Source organism: Macaca thibetana, chromosome 4, assembly GCF_024542745.1.
Source record: "Macaca thibetana thibetana isolate TM-01 chromosome 4, ASM2454274v1, whole genome shotgun sequence".
Lineage (NCBI taxonomy): Eukaryota > Metazoa > Chordata > Mammalia > Primates > Cercopithecidae > Macaca > Macaca thibetana.
In genome coordinates this window covers 31,117,532-31,136,473 of record NC_065581.1, presented here as the reverse complement: position 1 = coordinate 31,136,473, position 18,942 = coordinate 31,117,532, and the positions used below count along the sequence as shown (strand labels likewise).

Below are 18,942 nucleotides of genomic sequence, written 5' to 3'. Positions count from 1 at the left end.
CGAGACTCCGTCTCAAAAAAAAAAAAAAAAAAAAAAAAAAAAAATGATGTCTTGCTATGTTGCCCAGGCTGGTCTGGAACTCCTGCACTCAAGCAATCCTCCTGCCTTGGCCTCCCAAAGCGCTGGGATTACAGGTGTGAGCCATCATGCCCGGTCCCCTCATTACTTCTATTTATGTATTTATTTATTTATTCAATTTTTGAGACAGAGTCTCCTTCTCGTTGCCCAGACTGGAATGCAGTGGTGTGATCTCAGCTCACTGCAATCTCCACCTCCTGGGTTCAAGCGATTCTCCTGCCTCAGCCTCCTGAGTAGCTGGGATTATAAGCATGTACCACTACGCCCGGCTAATTTTTGTATTTTCAGTAGAGACAGGGGTTTCATCATGTTGGCCAGGCTGGTCACTTCACAGAAGACAGAAACAGGCCTAGAGAGGTACAGTGACCCATGCAAGGTCACACAGGGGACAAATGGCAGAATCAGGATTTGAATTCAGGTCTGTGCTATGCTAACAACACTGATATTAACCACTACATCATCCCAGCTCTTTTTTTTTTTTTTTTGAGACGGAGTCTTGCTCTTGTCACCCAGGCTGGAGTGTAATGGCACCATCTTGGCTCACTGCAACCTCCATCTCCTGGGTTCAAGCAATTCTCCTGCCTCAGTCTCCCAAGTGGCTGGGATTACAGGTGCCCACCATGATGCCCAGCTAATTTTTGTAGTTTTTTAGTAGAGACAGGGTTTCGCCATGTTGGCCAGACTGGTCTTGAACTCCTGACCTCATGATCCACCAGCTTTGGCCTCTCAAAGTGCTGGGATTACAGGTGTGAGCCACCACGCCCGGCCCATCCCAGCTCTTTATTAATCTGTGTAACCCTGACACAGAATACAGTGCCTGGGCCGTCATGCACACTTAATGTGTGTTTTGTGAAAGGCTAAATTATTTAATGAAGGGCCCAGTTAACAAAGAGTAGATCAGAATGATTGGAGTAAAGTAACCCGGAGAAGAGAGAGACATGTTGGAGAGAAAAGTCGGGGGAAAATTAGGGAAGATCTCGGTGCTAGGTGTGGGAGCTCATATCTGAAAGTCTCTCTCCTCTATTAGAACTGTGCCTGGGCCCGGACAACATAGTGAGATCCTGTCTCTGAACAAACAAAATTAGTTAGCTGAACATGGTAGGGTGCACCTGTAATCCCAGCTATTCCAGAGGCTGAGGTGGAAGATTGCTTGAGCTCAGGAGGTCAAAACCAGCCTGGGAAACACAGCAAGACCCCATCTCTAAAAAAAAAATAAAAATTAAAAAAGGGCCAGGCACAGTGGCTCACACCTGTAATCCTAGCATTTTGGGAGGCCAAGGCAGGGGGATCACTTGAGCTCAGGAGTTTGATACCAGTGTGGGCAACATAGTGTGACTTCACCTCTACAAAAAGAAATGTTTAACAATTAGCCAGGTCATGGTAGTGCATGCATGGAGTCCCAGCTAATTTTTGTAGTTTTTTTAGTAGAGACAGGGTTTCGCCATGTTGGCCAGGAAGATCACCTGACCATGAGAGGTCGAAGCTAGAGTAAGCCATGATTGTACCACTGCACTCCAGCTTGGATGACAGAGCGAGACCCTGTCTCAGGAAAAAAAAAAATTGTGCCCAGGGTGGGGAGAAACACATATATCTCTGGGTATACTGTGTCAGGGAGCTATGGCTAGAAAGGAAGAAGGAAGTCTGGACCCCTCAAACTGACCCTCAAGCCAATAAGGTGGAGTTAGTTAGGAGGAAAAAATTAATTAATTAATTTTTAAATTTTTTGAGACAGGGTCTTGCTCTGTTGCCCAGGCTGGAGTGCAGTGGTGCAATTACGGCTCACTGCAACCTTGACCTCCTGGACTCAAGGGATCCTCCCGCCTCAGCATTCTGAGTAGCTGGGACCACAGGCATGTGCCACCACATCCATTTAAGAGAAATTCTTAAAGAAGAGAGAAAGTGAGGGAAAGGAACTGAGCCCCTGATGTTGCCTAGGGAAAAAGCTGGGGCTCTTTACAGCATGCTGCCTTCTTTAATTCCACAGCACTGTGTGGGTTTCCATGCCTTTATTTCCTTGGAAACTATGAGCTTCTTGAAGACAGCAATGGTGCCTTGCCTTTCTTTGTATCCCTTACTTCTCTCCTAGCACCTGGCCTAGAAGGCACTCAATAAAACAAATGATTAGCCCCATTTCACAGATGAGGAACCAACACTGAGAGAGGTAACTCAGCTATGCAAGTCATATCACAAGTGCCAAAGTCAAGACTGGATGCAGGACTGCCTGGCTGCAAACCAATTCTTCCCAGGCTGACGTGGCAGGTAGGTGAGTGGGAAAGAGAAGGGGGAGGCATGAGGCAACTGGAGATTTTAGTACCTATTAATAGGCAGTGGATCTTGGCACTCAGACAGGTTGTCTTCATTAGCTGGGGAGGAGACTGAGTGGGCCTGGATGGTATGGAGGTATTTGCACAGGGAAACCCATTGTGCTGGCTTCTCCATTCAGATTAGACAATGCTGGTTCCTCTCTACCTGCCTTGGCTAAGCTCACCTAGGAGTAAATGCAGCAGGGACACCGTCACATCTATGTCAACACAGTCATGGAATTAAATAACAGAATAGGATCACAGATTTACAGAACAATAGCCCAGAACCTTGGACATGACAGATAGTTATTAAATGCTTGGCCAAGAGAAAAAGAAAGAACCTAGAACTAGTATCATAGTAAAATCTAATTATACAATCTGAGTTACATTGAGAAAGCACCAGGCACAGCCCTCAGCCTTTGGGCAGCGAATGATGTCTTTGGACTAGACAGAAGAGATGGTTGTCTGCTCTGCTTTGAAGCTCTCTGGCCAGGGAAACTCCAAACCATTCATTTGTTCATCCATTTGCCCACACAATCAACATTTATTGAGCATCTGCTGTGTGGGGTGCTAGGTGATGGTGACAGTCCCAGGAAGCAGTTTGAGTCCTCCCTGCCCTCAAGGGGCTCTGTGTTTAGGAAGGACAAACATACACATTATGGCAATAAAATTTGATGAAAAGTTAAATTAGAGAGGGGCACACCCTGACGTAGGAGCCCAGGAGGGACTCCTAACTTCTCTGCCAATTTCATGTTTCAAAATCATTTGACCTGAGACTCGCTTTGGTATAAACTTAAGCTTTCTTACTGTACATTTTTTTTTCCCCTGCTAATCTTTAATTAAGTGCCCACCAGGTGCCTGGCACTGACTCAAAAAACTTGCTGAATTAAACCAAATGCACCTCCTGTGGGTTTTTCCCCCTAATATCCTCAGAGGCATTAATCAACTCCCTCCGGGAAATCCCCAGTCCCCACCCCATCCCCACCTTTCCTTTTGCAGCGCAATTCAACTCCTGTGATGGGGGCAGGCAGGATAGCATGGTAGTAAGATCAACAGACTATGACTTGGGTTCTTGTCCCTACTTTGCCGTTCGTTCTCTGTGTGACCTTGGGATGGGACTTTAGGGGGATTTCTTTAATAACCTGTAAACTCGCAGGCAATGCTGAGAGCCAAGGTAGCGGCTCTCAGGTCTTGTTCCAAGAACTGCCACCAGAGGGCAGCCTAGAGACTCCTCTCAGGTGTTTTCCTCCAGAGCTCTTTCCCTCACTAATGTCATCCCCTCCCTGGGGCCATCATCAAGGCACACAGGTGTCCCCTTAGCTGCCAAGGCAACCATTCTAAGGTGAGCCAGGCATGTGAGATGAGGCTAGACAGGGTCTGGAGCCCTCAGGAAAATTCAGGCACAGGCTGCTTGTCCAAGTGGACCTCATGATCATCATTTACACATTCTCTCTGTGATTATTTCATGAGCCGGTGGTCTACAGGAGAGGATACCACAGCCAGTCAAAGGATCAGGGCCATGCCCTCAGGGAGCTGCTTTCCAGTGGGGAAGGAGAGAGATACACAGATGCTTACAAGGTATCTGTAGTAGGATGTCACCTAGTGATGAATGGTGTGATGCAGCTTAGGCATAGCAAGGAAATAGGGATGGTCCAAACATGTGTATGTTTTTTGTTTTTTGTTTTTTTTTGAGACGGAGTTTCGCTCTTGTTGCCCAGGCTAGAGTGCAGTGGTGTGATCTCGGCTCACTGCAACCTTCACCTCCCGGGTTCAAGTGATTCTCCTGCCTCAGCCTCCCGGGTAGCTAGAATTACAGGCATTCACCACCATGCCCGGCTAATTTTTATATTTTTAGCACAGATGGGGTTTCGTCATGTTGGTCAGGCTGGGCTACGAGCGAAACTCCATCTCAAAATACTAATACTGCTACTACTAATAATTCCTGTCTCCTAGGGTCATTGAGAGAATGGAGATCAGTCCTGCACGGGCAGACGTCGGCACCGAGCTGAATGTTACAGACTGCCAAGGAGTCGGTGCTGGTCTCTGGTGAAGATGTTCTAGTCTCAGGGCCCAAGAGAACAGAGTGGGACACGAGATGCCTCTCCAACAGGAGTCTGTGTTTGCTGGTCACCTCTGTGTGCTGGGTGATGCCCAGGTGCCAGGGAGACACTGGGCAGTAGGAGAAGCTCCCTCCCGTGAGGAGCTCTTACCCAGAGGCACTCAGACAGCCCAGAACACAGGAGGGAAGATGGGCCGCGACAGTCCCATTCCCAGGCGCTCTAAGGGCCAGCTCACCCTAGAAGTCGCTGCTGGTACAAGTCTTTCCGGCCTCTCCTCTCCTGAGAGCACGTTCAGACTGCACCTCGGCCCTCTCTTTCACCCTCCTGAGGGAGGTGGGACTCTAATTCTGGGTGACCAGTAACAATAAAAACCACTAATAGCCCTAGTGGAAAGAATGACTATTTAATAGGTGCACATGATGAGCAGACAAGGAGCGCTCTCTTCCCTCGCACTCACTCCGTAGAACAGAGAGGGGAACAGTCTTGTTACTGTGAGAGCTAGACACAGCCTCTGTGGTCTCCCTCCTCGCAAGACAAGAGGGGTGGCCTCAGGCTGTGACTGAAACAGCCATGAAGGCTTCGGCCCAGGGACCGACTGCCCTGCAGCTGACTCCCTGCTGCTTTTGGGAAGTGGGGGTGAGGGGAAAAGACTCGGGGGAAGATAGCTTGGTGGGCAGAACTCCACTTGCCGAATTCTTCCTTTTTCAGGATTCATTGCCCGAAGGTGCACCTGGCTCTGGCCCCAGTCCTTACTCCCATGTGCCGGCTGCAGTGCCCTGGGCCCCTCGGAGGCTGGCAGGGCTGCTGGGAGGGTGAGGACAGGCATGGGAAGAGTGGAAAGTGGGGCCTGACCCAGCCAAGCTCCAGGAGGCCATTCCATAGAGGAGAGAGCCATGGACCAGGAGCCACGCAGGGAAGAAGGAAGGAAGGGTAGAGCCGAGCACCGCCCATACCTGGAATAATCTCAGGGAGAGGATGGTGTGGACAGACCCCAGGAAAGGGCTTCTCAGCTAGGGGCAACTCGTTATGCTGCAGTGGGGGCACCGAACAGAACCCCCTAGGGATTTTTTAAAAGTATACAGCACAGTCCTGTCCAGGGGAAACCCCAGTGTGTCCTCATCACAGCCATGTGAACTCTGCTGTTTGTTCATAAAAATGTGTTACATCCCTGGGGGAAAAAAAGGAGCTAACCCAATAGAGAGAAGAGTGGCTCAGGGGAGACAGTCACCTGTGAGGAATGAGGGCAGGACACACGGGCCCAGGCCGAGATTGCACAGGGTGTCGCATGAGTGGCTGTGTCAGAGCCAAGTGCACGTGCCCACTGCCACCTCCGCCAAGGCCATCAGTGAATCCCTCCAGCACCTACCGGGGCTTTGTACACAGGAGCTGTGCTGGAGTCGGGGGCACAGGGCAGGAAGCCAGACAGGGGGGCACCATGTCCCTGAGTAAGGTAGAAAAGGGAATCACAGCCTGGACACATTCATCTATTCCTTTATTTCTAAATATCACCAAGTGCCTGCCACAGCTATGTGCTGGGAACTCAGTGAACACGCCTGTGCTTTGCCCACTGGCATGGAGCCCACGGTCCGGGGGTGATGGTTTCTGTTGCATTTCAAAGCATTGGGGCGCTGTATAGATGGCTGGCCGCAGAGTCTATTTGAAAGGAAGGCAAGAAGTCAGGGCCATGGACCGTGGATTCCACCCTTGATCGTCTACTACAGGAAAGAAGCCACAGAAGTGAGGGGGCATTCCCAAGAGGAAGGCAGAAAAGTAGAAACTAAAACTGAGTCAAGAAGTGTAGCCAGTCCCATGGGAGCACCTGGGCTAAGGAGGGTCTGTCCCCACAGAGATGTTCGGAACGCCCGACTGGGGATGTGCCCTCTCCTTCCATGTTCTCGGTCACCAGAGGATCCAGGTGAAGAGTGTGGATGACTCAGTCCCCGCCTCCCCACACAGGAAAAACAACTCAGAGGACATCCCCTACTGGGAGTGGGCCAGGAGCGTCGGCTTCCGCCCAGGGAGAGGAGGGTGGTGTTGTGGTTGCAGAGGTGAGTCCACAGGGAAGCGTGGGTGTCATGGAGAAAGAGAGAGGAGGAGAGGAAATGGCCTCTCGCTGGAGCTAAGCAGAGAGAACAAAGGAGGGGAGGAGCCCACAGGCCCTGGAGCCCCAGAGCAGCTCCGGGTGGCCCCCTTCCTTGTCTCCCCAGCACAAAATAAGCTGCTCTTCAGGGCTTTTTCTCTTCCTTGTTCTCACTCCGTTTTCCTTCTTGCAAGCCTAAACCCTGGTCTACCAAGGACCCCTATGGGAAACACTTGTTCTAGAACTTCTATCCTGACTCTCAGGCCCCAGAGGAGGAAAGCTGTGAAGGAGGGACCTCTTGAGCCAGTAACCCTCACTTAGGAATTCTTTTTTTTTTTTTTTTTGAGACAGAGTCTCGCTCTGTCACCCAGGCTGGAGCGCGGTGGCATGAAATCAGCTCACTGCAGCCTCTGCCTCCCCGGTTCAAGCGATTCTCGTGCCTCAGCCTCCCGAGTAGCTGGGATTACAGGTGCTTGCCACCACACCTGACTAATTATTGTATTTTTAGTAGAGATGGTTTTGCCATGTTGGCCAGGCTGGTCTCAAACTCCTGAGCTCAAGTGATCCACCTGCCTCAGCCTCCCAGAGCACTGGGATTACAGGCGTGAGTCACCATAGCTGGCCAGCTTTGAGAGTGGAAATCTTCTCTCTAGAAAGATTCATTTACATAAGGAATTTTGCACACATCCTTACAGGGTTTAGGGAACCTCTGAAGCCTGTCCATGAACCTCTGCCACCCGTTTATAGCATGGTGTCAGCTGCAGAGTAACAGGATCTATGTGGGCCTGGAAGTCCAACAGGCCTGGGTTTGAATCTTTTTCAAACATTTTTGCTTGTTAGCAGCTGGTTTGGACAAACAATTTGAACTTAGTTTTCTCATCTGTGAAACAGGGGGAAAAAGCACTTACCCTGTAGGGCTGTTGTGAAGATTGAACAAGACAACACATGTTAAATCCCCAGGCACCGTGTCCGCCTGCAGCAGGCAGTCAGTACACGGTGGATCTCGTGCCCCAAGCCTCCTCTTTATGGAGTCCCTCATGTTGCCCCAGCTGGCCTCGGATTCCTCCCACCTCCACCTCCTGGGTAGCTGGGACTACACCACGCCATGCTTCAGCCCGCTTTGTGATCATTCAAAGCCCTTTGGTTCCCTGCACCCTCTCACATTTACTGCAATTCCTGTAGAATCCAAATCCTTTTAACCCGGTGTTGTAGGTCATCTACAATCCCGATCCAAGCAGCCTGTCCCTTCTCCCACACCACTGTTCCTCCACATGCATGTCCCACACCAACCCACGCCATCCGCTGGTTCTAAACACACCTGAAGCACCGCAAGGCCCTGTGTCTGGCTGCCTGCTCCGTGCTTCTCTCATCATTCCTCAAGGCCTAGGGAAAGTCCTGCCACCTCCCTGAAGCCAAGTGCCTCTCCGCTTCTCCACTCTAGGCTGTGTGTCCCCAGTTGGATGGCAGCTCCTCAGGGCAAGGAACAATTCCTCTTCCTTCTCAGTGCAACTTCCAAAGCACAGCAGAGGAGCGTGCACTGGGGGCCAAGCCTGGCACAGAAAACACAGTAGCACAGGGCTGCTGGAGGGATGGAGGGGAGAGTGACCTGCCTGCTTCACAATACATGACTGGGAGCCCCACCTTTTGCCTATGGAAGGCACGTGCTTTGAGTTTGATTTTCTCAGGTGCGGGGTGTCTACGCCACCCACACTTTCTCACCTGGTCCAATGCACGGGCACGGGCAGGGGCAGACTCTGTCGCTGTAGAACACAGCAGAACTGCCTGCACTACTGTGGACATCACCAAACTGGCAGCTTCACTGAAGGTGACCCTGGCCTGTGCGGGCACTCAGCTGATGCCCTTCTCTACCCTCCTAAGCCCCCTTAGCTTTAGGTCTTCACCGCCTGCGCTGAGAGGAAGATTAATGGTGAGCAGCAGAGTAAAATCCAGCACTGAAGACAGGGTTTCAGTAAAAAATCAAAAGAGCAGCAGATTGGAGTTTGAGGGCCCAGAGGTGGGCAGGACAGTAGAGGAACTGGGCAGCCCAGGGTGGCAGGATGGAGTGGATAGGAGTGGACAGGAGAGAGTAGCTAGGAGGAGGGATGTGGCTGCACCACCAACCCACGTGGGCGGCTGGAACCTGGCAGGAGGCCGGGAGAGACTGTGCCTCCTCCAGCCTGGCTGTCTTGGCCAAGTTCTGACGGCAGCTGGGAGGAATGTGAGAAAGAAAACAAGAAAAACTTTGCTACCTCTGGCTGGTCAGGGGAAGTTTGTGTTGGAAAAGAAGAAGCCACAGGTTCTGCTGTTCCGGTGTTCCACTGCCTTCTCCCCTCCCAACCTGGGGAATGGCCCAGCACCTTCTAGTCCATTACTACCTGACCTCTGTCACTCCCCTTGCTGCCCCAGAGCCCCCTGCCTGCTTGCCCAGGTCCTCCAGGGAGCCAAGCCTGAGAGTCTGGGGAGGCCCACAGGAGGAAATGATGTTTGGAAAGAGCAGCATCACCTAATTTATTTATTTTTTATTTTTTGAGACGGAGTTTCCCTTTTGTCACCCAGGCTGGAGTGCAATGGTGCGATCTTGGCTCACTGCAACCTCCACCTCCCGGGTTCAAGTGATTTTCCTGCCTCAGCCTCCTGAGTAGCCGGGATTACAGGTGCCTACCACCAAGCCTGGCTAATTTTTTTTTTTGTATTTTTGGTAGAGACAGGGTTTCGTCATGTTGGCCAGGCTGATCTTCAACTCCTGGCCTCAAGTGATCCGCCCGCCTCGGCCTCCCATAGTGCTGGGATTACAAGCACCACCGCGCCCGCCGAGCAGCATCACTTTAAATGGTATCTGTGTCTCACATTTGTGCCTGCAGCTCTACACAAGGCAGGAAGGGAGCAGAAGAGACTCTGCTAGCATTGGCTGGGCTGGAGACTCAGGAAAGGGAGCCTGGGGCTGTAGGGGTGAACCTGGCCTATTTGTTTCCCCCAGTGGAAGGATGAAGACAGGAGTGCCTGCAGGGCTCCATTTGCTGGGCTTCCTACAGGGGGACTGCACCCCTTGTCCCATTTAACCTTTCTGATAATTTCCCATTTGCCGTTCATAAAAACCTTGCAAGCTAAGTGTTGTTTAAAATATCCCCATTTTACAGATGAGGAAATGGAAGTTCAGAAAGGTTTGAAGAGTCGCCCAAAGCCAAGAGGTTAGCTGGGACCTGAACCCATGTCATCTTCATTCTGAAGCCAGTGTTTTTTGTTTTTCCCCCTTCAGGGGACCCTGTCCTATCCCTTCCTCTCTCCTCGGCTCCCTCAGCCCCTCTTTCCTCCCACTCCCATTCTGAGTGTCACCAGCAAGTCAAGAGCAAGACTAGATGGTAGCCACTAGCTGCACGTGGCCAACCACATCATTACAATTAATTAAAATTAAAGCTCCAAATCTTTGGTGGTTAGACTAGCCCCATGTGGCTAGTGGCTACTGTGTCAGACAGCACAGACAGAAACATTTCCATCCTGCCGGTCTGGACTTAAAGGCCGGTCAGGAGGTAGAGGGAATGGGAGAGACCAGCCCAAGGGCTCCAGGGATGGACCTGCCGTTGTGAGGAGATGAGGTTTTGGAAGTGAGTTTGGGTGAGGGGAGCAGGGGTGTCCGAGGCCTGGCGGGGGAGAGGGCAGCTTGCTGAACTCCTAGGCACCTCCCTCCGATACTGATACTCCGGCAATACTAGGGAGCAATTAATTGGCTGGGGCAGGGCCGGGGCCAGAGCAGGAGGGAGGCCAGTGCAATGGAGGAGAAGCCACCACCCTCTCAGCAGACGGCAGGGCTCTGGTTCTCCTGGCCTCCTTTCATCCTTTGAGGACCCGGGAGCCTGCCTGGCCCTCCTTGACCTGCCCAGAGTTGGCTGCTGCTTCCTGCTCGCTCATCCAGCCCAGGGCCAGCAGATGGGCTATGGGGCCACCACCTTCCCAATTAGCCTTCTTAGCTTCTTGCTCACCCTTGAGGTCTGAGTTTCCAGCCATGGGGAGGGGCTGTGAGTGGCCTGTGAGTAACCAAGGCCCAGCTATGACAGAGGTCATCAGCCCAGGTCCCTCCCCTGGCTGAGCCCTGGCTCCCAGCACCCCCCCTACCCCCATCACCATGCCGTCCCCAGAGGCCCCCAGAAGGAACAGGTCAGGGATTGGTTTTGGGAATGTGGTGCCCCATTTCTGGGAAGGAGAAGGTTCCCCAGGTGATGGAACATGTAATAGGTGTATGGCTGGCCTAGTACTTGGGGAGTGGTGGGAGGGAGAGCCTGGGGGATGGGGGCAGAACTCATATTTGAAGGAGGAAAGTGGAGGTGGAGTGATGGGGTCCCAAGGAAGGAGCAGATTGGGGGCTGTGAATGGGACCTCACTGGGGTTGGGCAGGTGGGGCTGGAACAGGCACCCAAGTGTGGAAAAAAAAGCTGAAACACCCATGTCTGCGAGTGGAGGGCAGATGGGGAGACAGGCCAAGCCAGGGTAGGCAGGAGAGTTAAGGAGCCAGGCAGCTGGGTCCCGTGGCAAGAGTGGCCGCCCCAGAGTGGGTGGCCGTGGGGCAGAGCGCCTGGTTCCGGGTTAGGCAATGAGGAGCCGGGGCCAGGCCTGTCAGGTGGCAGGATCGTTAGGGCCCCGTGGCCATGGGTACCCCACACTGCAGCCACTGCTGCTGCTGAGTAGGCAGATGCACCGGGCTGATTACCACGCTCCTCCCGGCCACACCAACTTCCCCCAGGGCACCCACCCCCTCCACCTCTCCTCCCCTCCCCACAGTGACTCCTGCCCAGGGAATGTCCAGCTCTGGCATAAAGGACCCGGGTGTCCTCGAGCTGCCGTCAGTCAGGAGGCTGTGCAGTCCGAGATGGGCTTGTCTCGGGCACCCTGGATGGGGCGTGTGGGCGGGCGCGGGATGATGGCACTGCTGCTGGCTGGTCTGCTTCTGCCAGGTAGGAGGCTGGGGGCTCTGGGAACTGGAGGAAGGTGGGAGGGAGAGTCCAGGAGAGGACCCAGTGAAGGGGACGGGCAGGGGCTCTGGAATCTGCCTTTTGAGTCTGGGGGTTGCTCCTCACTGCCTTGTCACCTCAGGTAAGTTTCTTAAACTTCCTGAGCCTCAGTTTCTGAAATTCTGAAGTGGGGTTAATGACACCTATCTCTAGTCTGTGTGTCTCAAATTAAATAATGTATGTGACACATGCTTTGGAAATTCTAGAGGTTTATATAAATGGTGGTGGTGGTAATTTTTATTATGGGAGAACTACACGATAATGATTGGACATTTAATAGTGATATCATTTTTAGAGCTTTTAATATGCTAGACTCTGTTTTAAGCACATTTGGATTATATATTAGAACCTTTTTTTTTTTTTTTTTTTTTTGTGAGATGGAGTCCCACTGTGTCTCCCAGGCTGGAGTGCAGTAGCGTAATCTCGGCTCACTGCAACTTCCACCTCCCACGTTCAAGCAACTCTCATGCCTCAGCCTCCCGAGTAGCTGGGACTACAGGCGCCCATCACCACATCTGGATAATTTTTTTTGTATTTTTAGTAGAAACAGGGTTTCACCATGTTGGTCAAGCTGGTCTAGAACTCCTGACTCAAGTGATCCACTCGCCTCGGTCTCCCGAGGTGCATGAACCACCATACCCGGCCTACATTAGCACTTTTGATCATTACAAGGATGGTATGAAAGGAGATTTGCTATTTCCACTCTACAGATGAGGACACTGAGGCATGAAGAGGTTAGGAAACTAGCTCAGGATCATGCATTAGAAAGCAGCAAAGCCAAGATTTCAACCCCAGGCCAGGTGACCCCTGGACCTGTGTTGTTGACCACCGGGTACTTACAGCACTTAAGGAATTTCTGCGACCTTCCCATGGTCTGGTAGGTGGTTGGTGTCTGAGGGAATAGAGAAAGAGAAAGGCAATGCTTGGTGAATTTTGCAGAGTACTGAAGGGAATTGGCACAGAAGGGGTTTGGTGTGGAGGTGCATGCAGAGAATTTCTTTCTGAGGAGAGAACAGGGACATCACAGAGGATGGAAGTCTGGTTGTTAGTGGAGGGGTCAGGATGAGTGGCAGTAATAAATCATAATATATAATGCTTTACACTTTCTAAAACATCTTCTGGCCGGGCACGATGGCTTGCGCCTGTAATCCCAACACTTCAGGAGGCCAAGGCAGGTGAATCACCTGAGGTCAGGAGTTCGAGACCAGCCTGGCCTATATGGTGAAACTCCATCTCTACAAAAAATACAAAAAATTAGCTGGGTGTGGTGGCGGGTGCCTGTGGTCCCAGCTACTTGGGAGGCTGAGGCAGGAGAATTGCTTGCACCCAGGAGGCAGAGGTTACAGTGAGCTGAGACCATGTTATTGCACTCCAGCCCAGGCAACAAGAGCCAAACTCCATCTAAAAAAAAAAAAAAAGAAAAAAAATCTTCCAGATGGATGCTCTCATTTAGTCTTCTTCATAGTAATGCTGTGAGAAGGCAAGACAAATTTGGCCCCTCTGAATGTATAAACTAAAGCTCAGAGAGGTTCAGTAACTTGCTATGTGGCTCTGTTTGTGTCACGTGGGACCTGGAGGGACCAGGGAATGCAGAAGAAATGCAGGTAAAAGAGTCATGGAGGAACCACGGGGTAAGTTGGGCCTGGGGTTTTGAGCAAAGGAAAGGAAAGATAAGGAAAGATGTGTTCCCACATCCCAAAGGGAAGTCAAGGCAGCAGAAGTCAGATGAAGGGCTGGATGGAGGCAGGTGTGCTCACAGAGGGAAGCTAATCATGGCCAGGAGTCTTTGAGGCTCTCAGGGTTTCGTCCTGGGCTGGGCCGGCGAGAGCAGGGCTGGCTCAGGGTGCGGTGTCCTGCCACACTGGTACCAGCAGGTTCTGAAGCAACAGATAGTGACCCCACATCCTGGCCCCCACCCAGCCTTACTGGCATGGCCAGTGCTGGGATGGGAAATAGGGTTTCCATTCCTGACCACAGCCTGGGCTCTCACGAAGAAGCTGGTGACCAAATCTTAGTCCTCGAGTGCCCCTTCCTTTATTTCAGCCCCTCTGCCCCCGGCTTTGTCTTTTTCCGGTGTCTCCTTCTATGTTTTTCTCCGCTTCTCAGCCCTCCATTGTTTTGCCTTTTGTCTTCTCCTTCCCTTTGGTCCCACTGTCTGGCCCAGGATTTTTCTCCTTAAGAATTTATGCCTGGACTTCTCAGAGCCACAGTTTCCCCAGTTCTCTGTCTCTTTAGGGTCCTTTCTTTTAGACCTACTTGTTCCTGCCATTTTTCCATTCCCTTTTCCTTTAAAAAATTTTTTAAATTAAAAAACAAAATACAGATGGGGTCTCACTATGTTGTCCAGGCTGCTCTTAAACTCTGGGCCTCATGCAATCCTCCCACCTCGGCCTCCCAAAGTGCTGGGATTACCAGCGTGAGCCACTGTGCCCAGCCCCCCCTTATCTTCAATGTATTCCTTTGAGGCCCCTCACTTTGGCACCTAATTTTCTATTTTTCTGGTTGGTGTTTGCCCACCCTTCCCAAACAACGAAACTGCTTTTATTCTGCCACCTCGATATCCTTTAGAGACAACAGCCAGTTCTTCCTCCTTTCTCCATCCCTAAACTCTCCCTGGGCTCCGCTTGGGAGAAACCTGAGAGGCCGATGACTGAGATAGAGGCCGATGACTGAGATAGGGCTGAAAGGTGAGGGAGGAAGCCAAGCCTCCCTGGCCCTTACTAACCACTGCTTTCCTCCACAGGGACCTTGGCTAAGAGCATTGGCACCTTCTCAGACCCCTGTAAGGACCCCACGCGTATCACCTCTCCTAATGACCCCTGCCTCACTGGGAAGGGTGGCTCCAGTGGCTTCAGTAGCTACAGTGGCTCCAGCGGTTCTGGCAGCTCCATTTCCAGTGCCAGTGGCTCTGGCGGTGGCTCCAGTGGATCCAGCGTTGCCCAGGGTGGTTCTGCAGGATCTTTTAAGCCAGGAACAGGGTATTCCCAGGTCAGCTACTCCTCCGGATCTGGCTCTAGTCTACAAGGTGCATCCAGTTCCTCCCAGCTGGGCGGCAGCGGCTCCCAGCCCGGCAGCAGCGGCTCCCAGCCCGGCAGCAGCGGCTCTCACTCAGGAAGCAGCGGCTCTAATACAGGAAGCAGCAGCTCTCATTCCAGCAGCAGCAGCACCTTTCAGTTCAGCAGCAGCAGCTCCCAAGTAGGGAGTGGCTCTGCTCTGCCAACCAGTGACAACGCTTACCGCGGAATACTAAACCCTTCCCAGCTTGGACAAAGCTCTTCCTTTTCCCAGACCAGTGGCCAAAGGGTCAGCTCCAACCAGCGTCCCTGTAGTTCGGACATCCCCGACTCTCCCTGCAGTGGAGGGCCCATCATCTCACACTCGGGCCCCTACATCCCCAGCTCCCACTCTGTGTCAGGGGGTCAGAGGCCTGTGGTGGTGGTGGTGGAGCAGCACGGTTCTGGTGGCCCTGGAGTGGTTCAAGGTCTCCCCTGTAGCAACGGTGGCCTTCCAGGCAAGCCCTGTCCCCCAATCACCTCTGTAGACAAATCCTATGGTGGCTACGAGGTGGTGGGTGGCTCCTCTGACAGTTACCTGGTTCCAGGCATGACCTACAGTAAAGGGAAAATCTACCCTGTGGGCTACTTCACCAAAGATAACCCTGTGAAAGGCTCTCCAGGGGTCCCTTCCTTTGCAGCTGGGCCCCCCATCTCTGAGGGCAAATACTTCTCCAGCAACCCCATCATCCCCAGCCAGTCGGGAGCTTCCTCAGTCATTGCGTTCCAGCCAGTGGGGACTGGTGGGGTCCAGCTCTGTGGAGGCGGCTCCACAGGCTCCAAGGGACCCTGCTCTCCCTTCAGTTCTCGAGTCCACAGCAGTTCTAGCATTTCCAGCAGCTCCGGTTCACCCTACCATCCCTGCGGCAGCACTTCCCAGAGCCCCTGCTCCCCGCCAGGCACCGGCTCCTTCAGCAGCAGCTCCAGTTCCCAATCCAGTGGCAAAATCATCCTTCAGCCTTGTGGCAGCAAGTCCAGCTCTTCTGGTCACCCTTGCATGTCTGTCTCCTCCTTGACACTGACTGGGGACCCCGATGGCTCTCCCCATCCCGATCCCTCCGCTGGTGCCAAGCCCTGTGGCTCCGGCAGTGCTGGAAAGATCCCCTGCCGCTCCATCCGGGATATCCTAGCGCAAGTGAAGCCTCTGGGGCCCCAGCTAGCTGACCCTGAGGTTTTCCTACCCCAGGGAGAGTTACTGGACAGTCCATAAGTCTACTTTTGTGTGTGTGCATGCCTTGGGCACAAACAAGCACATACACTATATCCCATATGGGAGAAGTCCAGTGCCCAGGCACAGGGTCAGCTCAGTTTCCCTCCTCCTTCCCAAAAGAGTGGCTCTGCTTTCTCCACTACCCCAAGGTTGCAGACTCTCTCTTATCACCCCTTCCTCCTTCCTCTTCCCAAAATGGTAGATTCAAAGCTCCTCTCGATTCTCTCCTACTGTTTAAATTCCCATTCCACCGCAGTGTCCCTCAGCCAGATCACCACCCCTTACAATTCCCTCTGCTGTCTTTGAAATGGTCCATTGAGTAACACCCCCATCAGCCTCTCAACTGGGAAACCCCTGAAATGCTCCCAGAGCACCTCTGACGCCTGGAAAAGTTATACCTTCCTCTTCCCCTTTACCAAATAAAGCAAAGTCAAACCATCATCTGGAAACAGTGGCCACTTTTCAGTGGCCCAATATGCCACTGGGCTCTCACTCCCAATTCCAGCCCACCCTCCGTTACAGAGCTCACCACACCCTCCTAGATCACCGTCCGCAACACACCCATTGCCTCTCAAGGCCCTTATCTCAGCCCCTTCCTGCGGCCACTTCCCTCAGTACTCAGATGCTTCCCTGGGTGAGGGAGACACTGGGGCACCCTCAGAGGTTGGAGCAGGCTCCCTGTTGTCTCTGGATCCTGGACAGATGCTCAGTAAACTGTGGGGACTAGGTGCAGACTTTTTGCCTTCTTGGAGTCCTGGGTCTCCTCTGAGAGCCTGGCTGGTGCTCTTCCTACGCCTCTATAGGTCTCTGTCTCTCTCATTTTCCTTCAAAAGCTGGCCTGTATTTCTCTTCTACCTTCCAGCTCCTCCCACAGAGGAGGAAGACAATAAATATTTGTTGAACTGAAAGCAGAGATTGCCTGGCCTCCCAGATCCTTCCACCATTTCCGTCCTCTCTCATTGCTCCAGGAAATCCATTCTCTTCCCATTCCTCATTCACCATGGGGTCCTCCTTCTCCTTATTTAGGGCCCTCAGTGTTTCCTCTCCCTCCCCTCCCCACCCAAACTCCTTTTCTTCCACCATTAGCATGCCTCACCTTCTAGACGCCATCCTCTCTGGGAGTCATGAGTCTCGATTTCCTGGGTTTCTGGGACACCTGGAAGCTTGGGAAGGCTGGGACACAACAACTCCAACCAGATTCCTGTCAGCTGAGTAGGAGCCCAGGTGGGCGTTGTTCCTGGAGCTGGGGGTGGAGAGAGTAAAGGACTGAGAGGATGGGAGTGGGGCAGGGAGTGCAGCCAAGCAGGGTGACTCACTGGCCTAGATCAAGAGGCCCGGCCCGCGGCAGAACAGAGCTGCCAGTGGTCTCTCCGTCTTCACACTCGCTGCTCTGCTGGGGTCCAGAGTGACAGTGTGAGCGACATGGATCTCAGTTGAGGGCTGAGAGGGCAGCGTGCCCCAGTGGGGAAGAGGAGTCACCTCCACTGGAGAAGAGAGAGAAAGTGGAGTGGCGGTGGGGTCCATGTGACTTAAGTCCTGAGACAGGCAGGGAGCGGCTGAGGCAGACGGAGTTCCCGCATCCCAAGGAGGGCAGAGGGGATCGTGCTTGTCCCTGTAGGAGCCCCACCCCCACCCCAGGCCACCTCTCGGAGCCTCTGCTGGCTGCAAAGGAATTCACCCCTACCCTAGCACTTAACCCATTCCTTCCTATCAGGATGGTGCTGTCTGGTCCTGAATTTAGAACTGTTGAAAGTCCAAGTCTGGAATCAGCAGAAATGTATTACATTGACCAGAAAGGGGCTGAATCACCCTTGGTCCAGCATCTGGCCCCTGATCTGCAGCCAATGGCAGGAATTGAGGTCCTCAGATGCTTCATGGATGGGAATTGCAGGGAGGGAAGCCCTCGGATGCGGTGATTCCTCGAGTCTTCTGCTGTGCTCCAAATTAAAAGCTTGTGTAAAACTCATGCATGTCATCCAAAAAGGCCTCTGGGCTCCTCCCACTGCCAGTTCTGGAGAGAAGCTCTTTGCTCCTCCAGTGGTTAAGCCAGCAGGGGCTGGGGAGGAGGACACAGCAGTAGAATCAGCCAACAGCTCATGTTTAGACCTTGGGCAGCCGGGGAAGCCTACTCCTGGGGCCTCCGGGAAGCCATGGAGAGAACAAAGGCATTGTATTTTTATAATAAAAATAAAACGTATTTAAAAGTCAACAAACAGTCAATGAGTCTCTACATTCCCCACCCAGCTTCAACAAGGATCAAGTCCTGGCCATTTGACAGCAGCATTTAAAGGCCTGCTCTACTGTTACTGGGAAATAGCCACTTTCTCCCAGTGTTTCTTACACTATGTGGCACATCTGACCACCTGTGGCAGGCAGAATGATGTCTCCAACCCCAACACCATCAAAGATGTCCACATCCTAATACCTGGAATGTGGGAATTAGGTTACATGGCAAAGGGAAATTAAGATTCCAGATGGGATTAAGGTTGCTAGTCAGCTGACCTTAAAGACATTACCATGGATTATCCAGGTGGGTCCAGTGTAGTCACCAGGTCCCTTAGTGTGGACATGGGAGGCAGAAGAGGAGGTCTGAGTGACACAGTGTAAGAACTGGCTGATTTTGGCTTTAGAGATGGAGGAAGGGGACCATGAGCCAAAGAACACAAGTAACCTCTAGAAGGTGAAAAGGGGGGGAAAGGGATTCTCCCCTAAAGCCCCCAGAAAGAATCACAGCCCTGCTGACACCTTTATTTTAATCCACTGAGACCTGTTTTGGACCTCTGATCTCCAAAACTGTAAAGTCATAAATCCATGTTGTTGTAAGCCATTCGGTTCATGGTAATTTGTCGCTGCAGCAGCAGGAATTAGCCAGCTTCTCATAAGGATGGTATCCAGGCCCATTTCCCTAGCTAGATCCAGGGTCCCATCTAGGAGCAGCTCCTCAGATGGGGCCACTTCCACACCCCAGAACCTCCTGCAGGTTGGGGCCAAGGTGAAGGAGATATGAGGATGCATGAGAAAGGGGTGCTGGGAGGGAACAATCCAGATCCCAAAGAGAAACCAGTGTTTCCGTTGCTAAGAGAGGCAATTAACAGAGTGGGACCCCAGGGTGGAGGTCCTTGTGTGTAGGGAAGCAGGGCTGGGGAGGTTGGCAA

The 18,942-nt window shown here is 52.4% G+C and overlaps 1 protein-coding gene and 1 long non-coding RNA gene across 2 annotated transcripts; one reads left to right on the top strand and one right to left on the bottom strand.

Moving 5' to 3' along the window:
* Positions 1-5,927: 5,927 nt before the first annotated feature.
* On the bottom strand, positions 5,928-16,944 carry LOC126953193 (uncharacterized). Its single transcript, XR_007725145.1, has 4 exons — positions 16,884-16,944; positions 12,365-12,416; positions 7,840-8,071; positions 5,928-6,156 (listed from the first exon to the last, which is right to left on the bottom strand). It is a non-coding gene; the product is annotated as an uncharacterized LOC126953193 (long non-coding RNA).
* CDSN (corneodesmosin) lies at positions 11,383-15,787 on the top strand. Its single transcript, XM_050788407.1, has 2 exons — positions 11,383-11,467; positions 14,268-15,787. The coding sequence occupies exons 1-2, from the start codon at positions 11,383-11,385 to the stop codon at positions 15,785-15,787; spliced, it is 1,605 nt and encodes a 534-aa protein (XP_050644364.1).
* Positions 16,945-18,942: the final 1,998 nt, after the last annotated feature.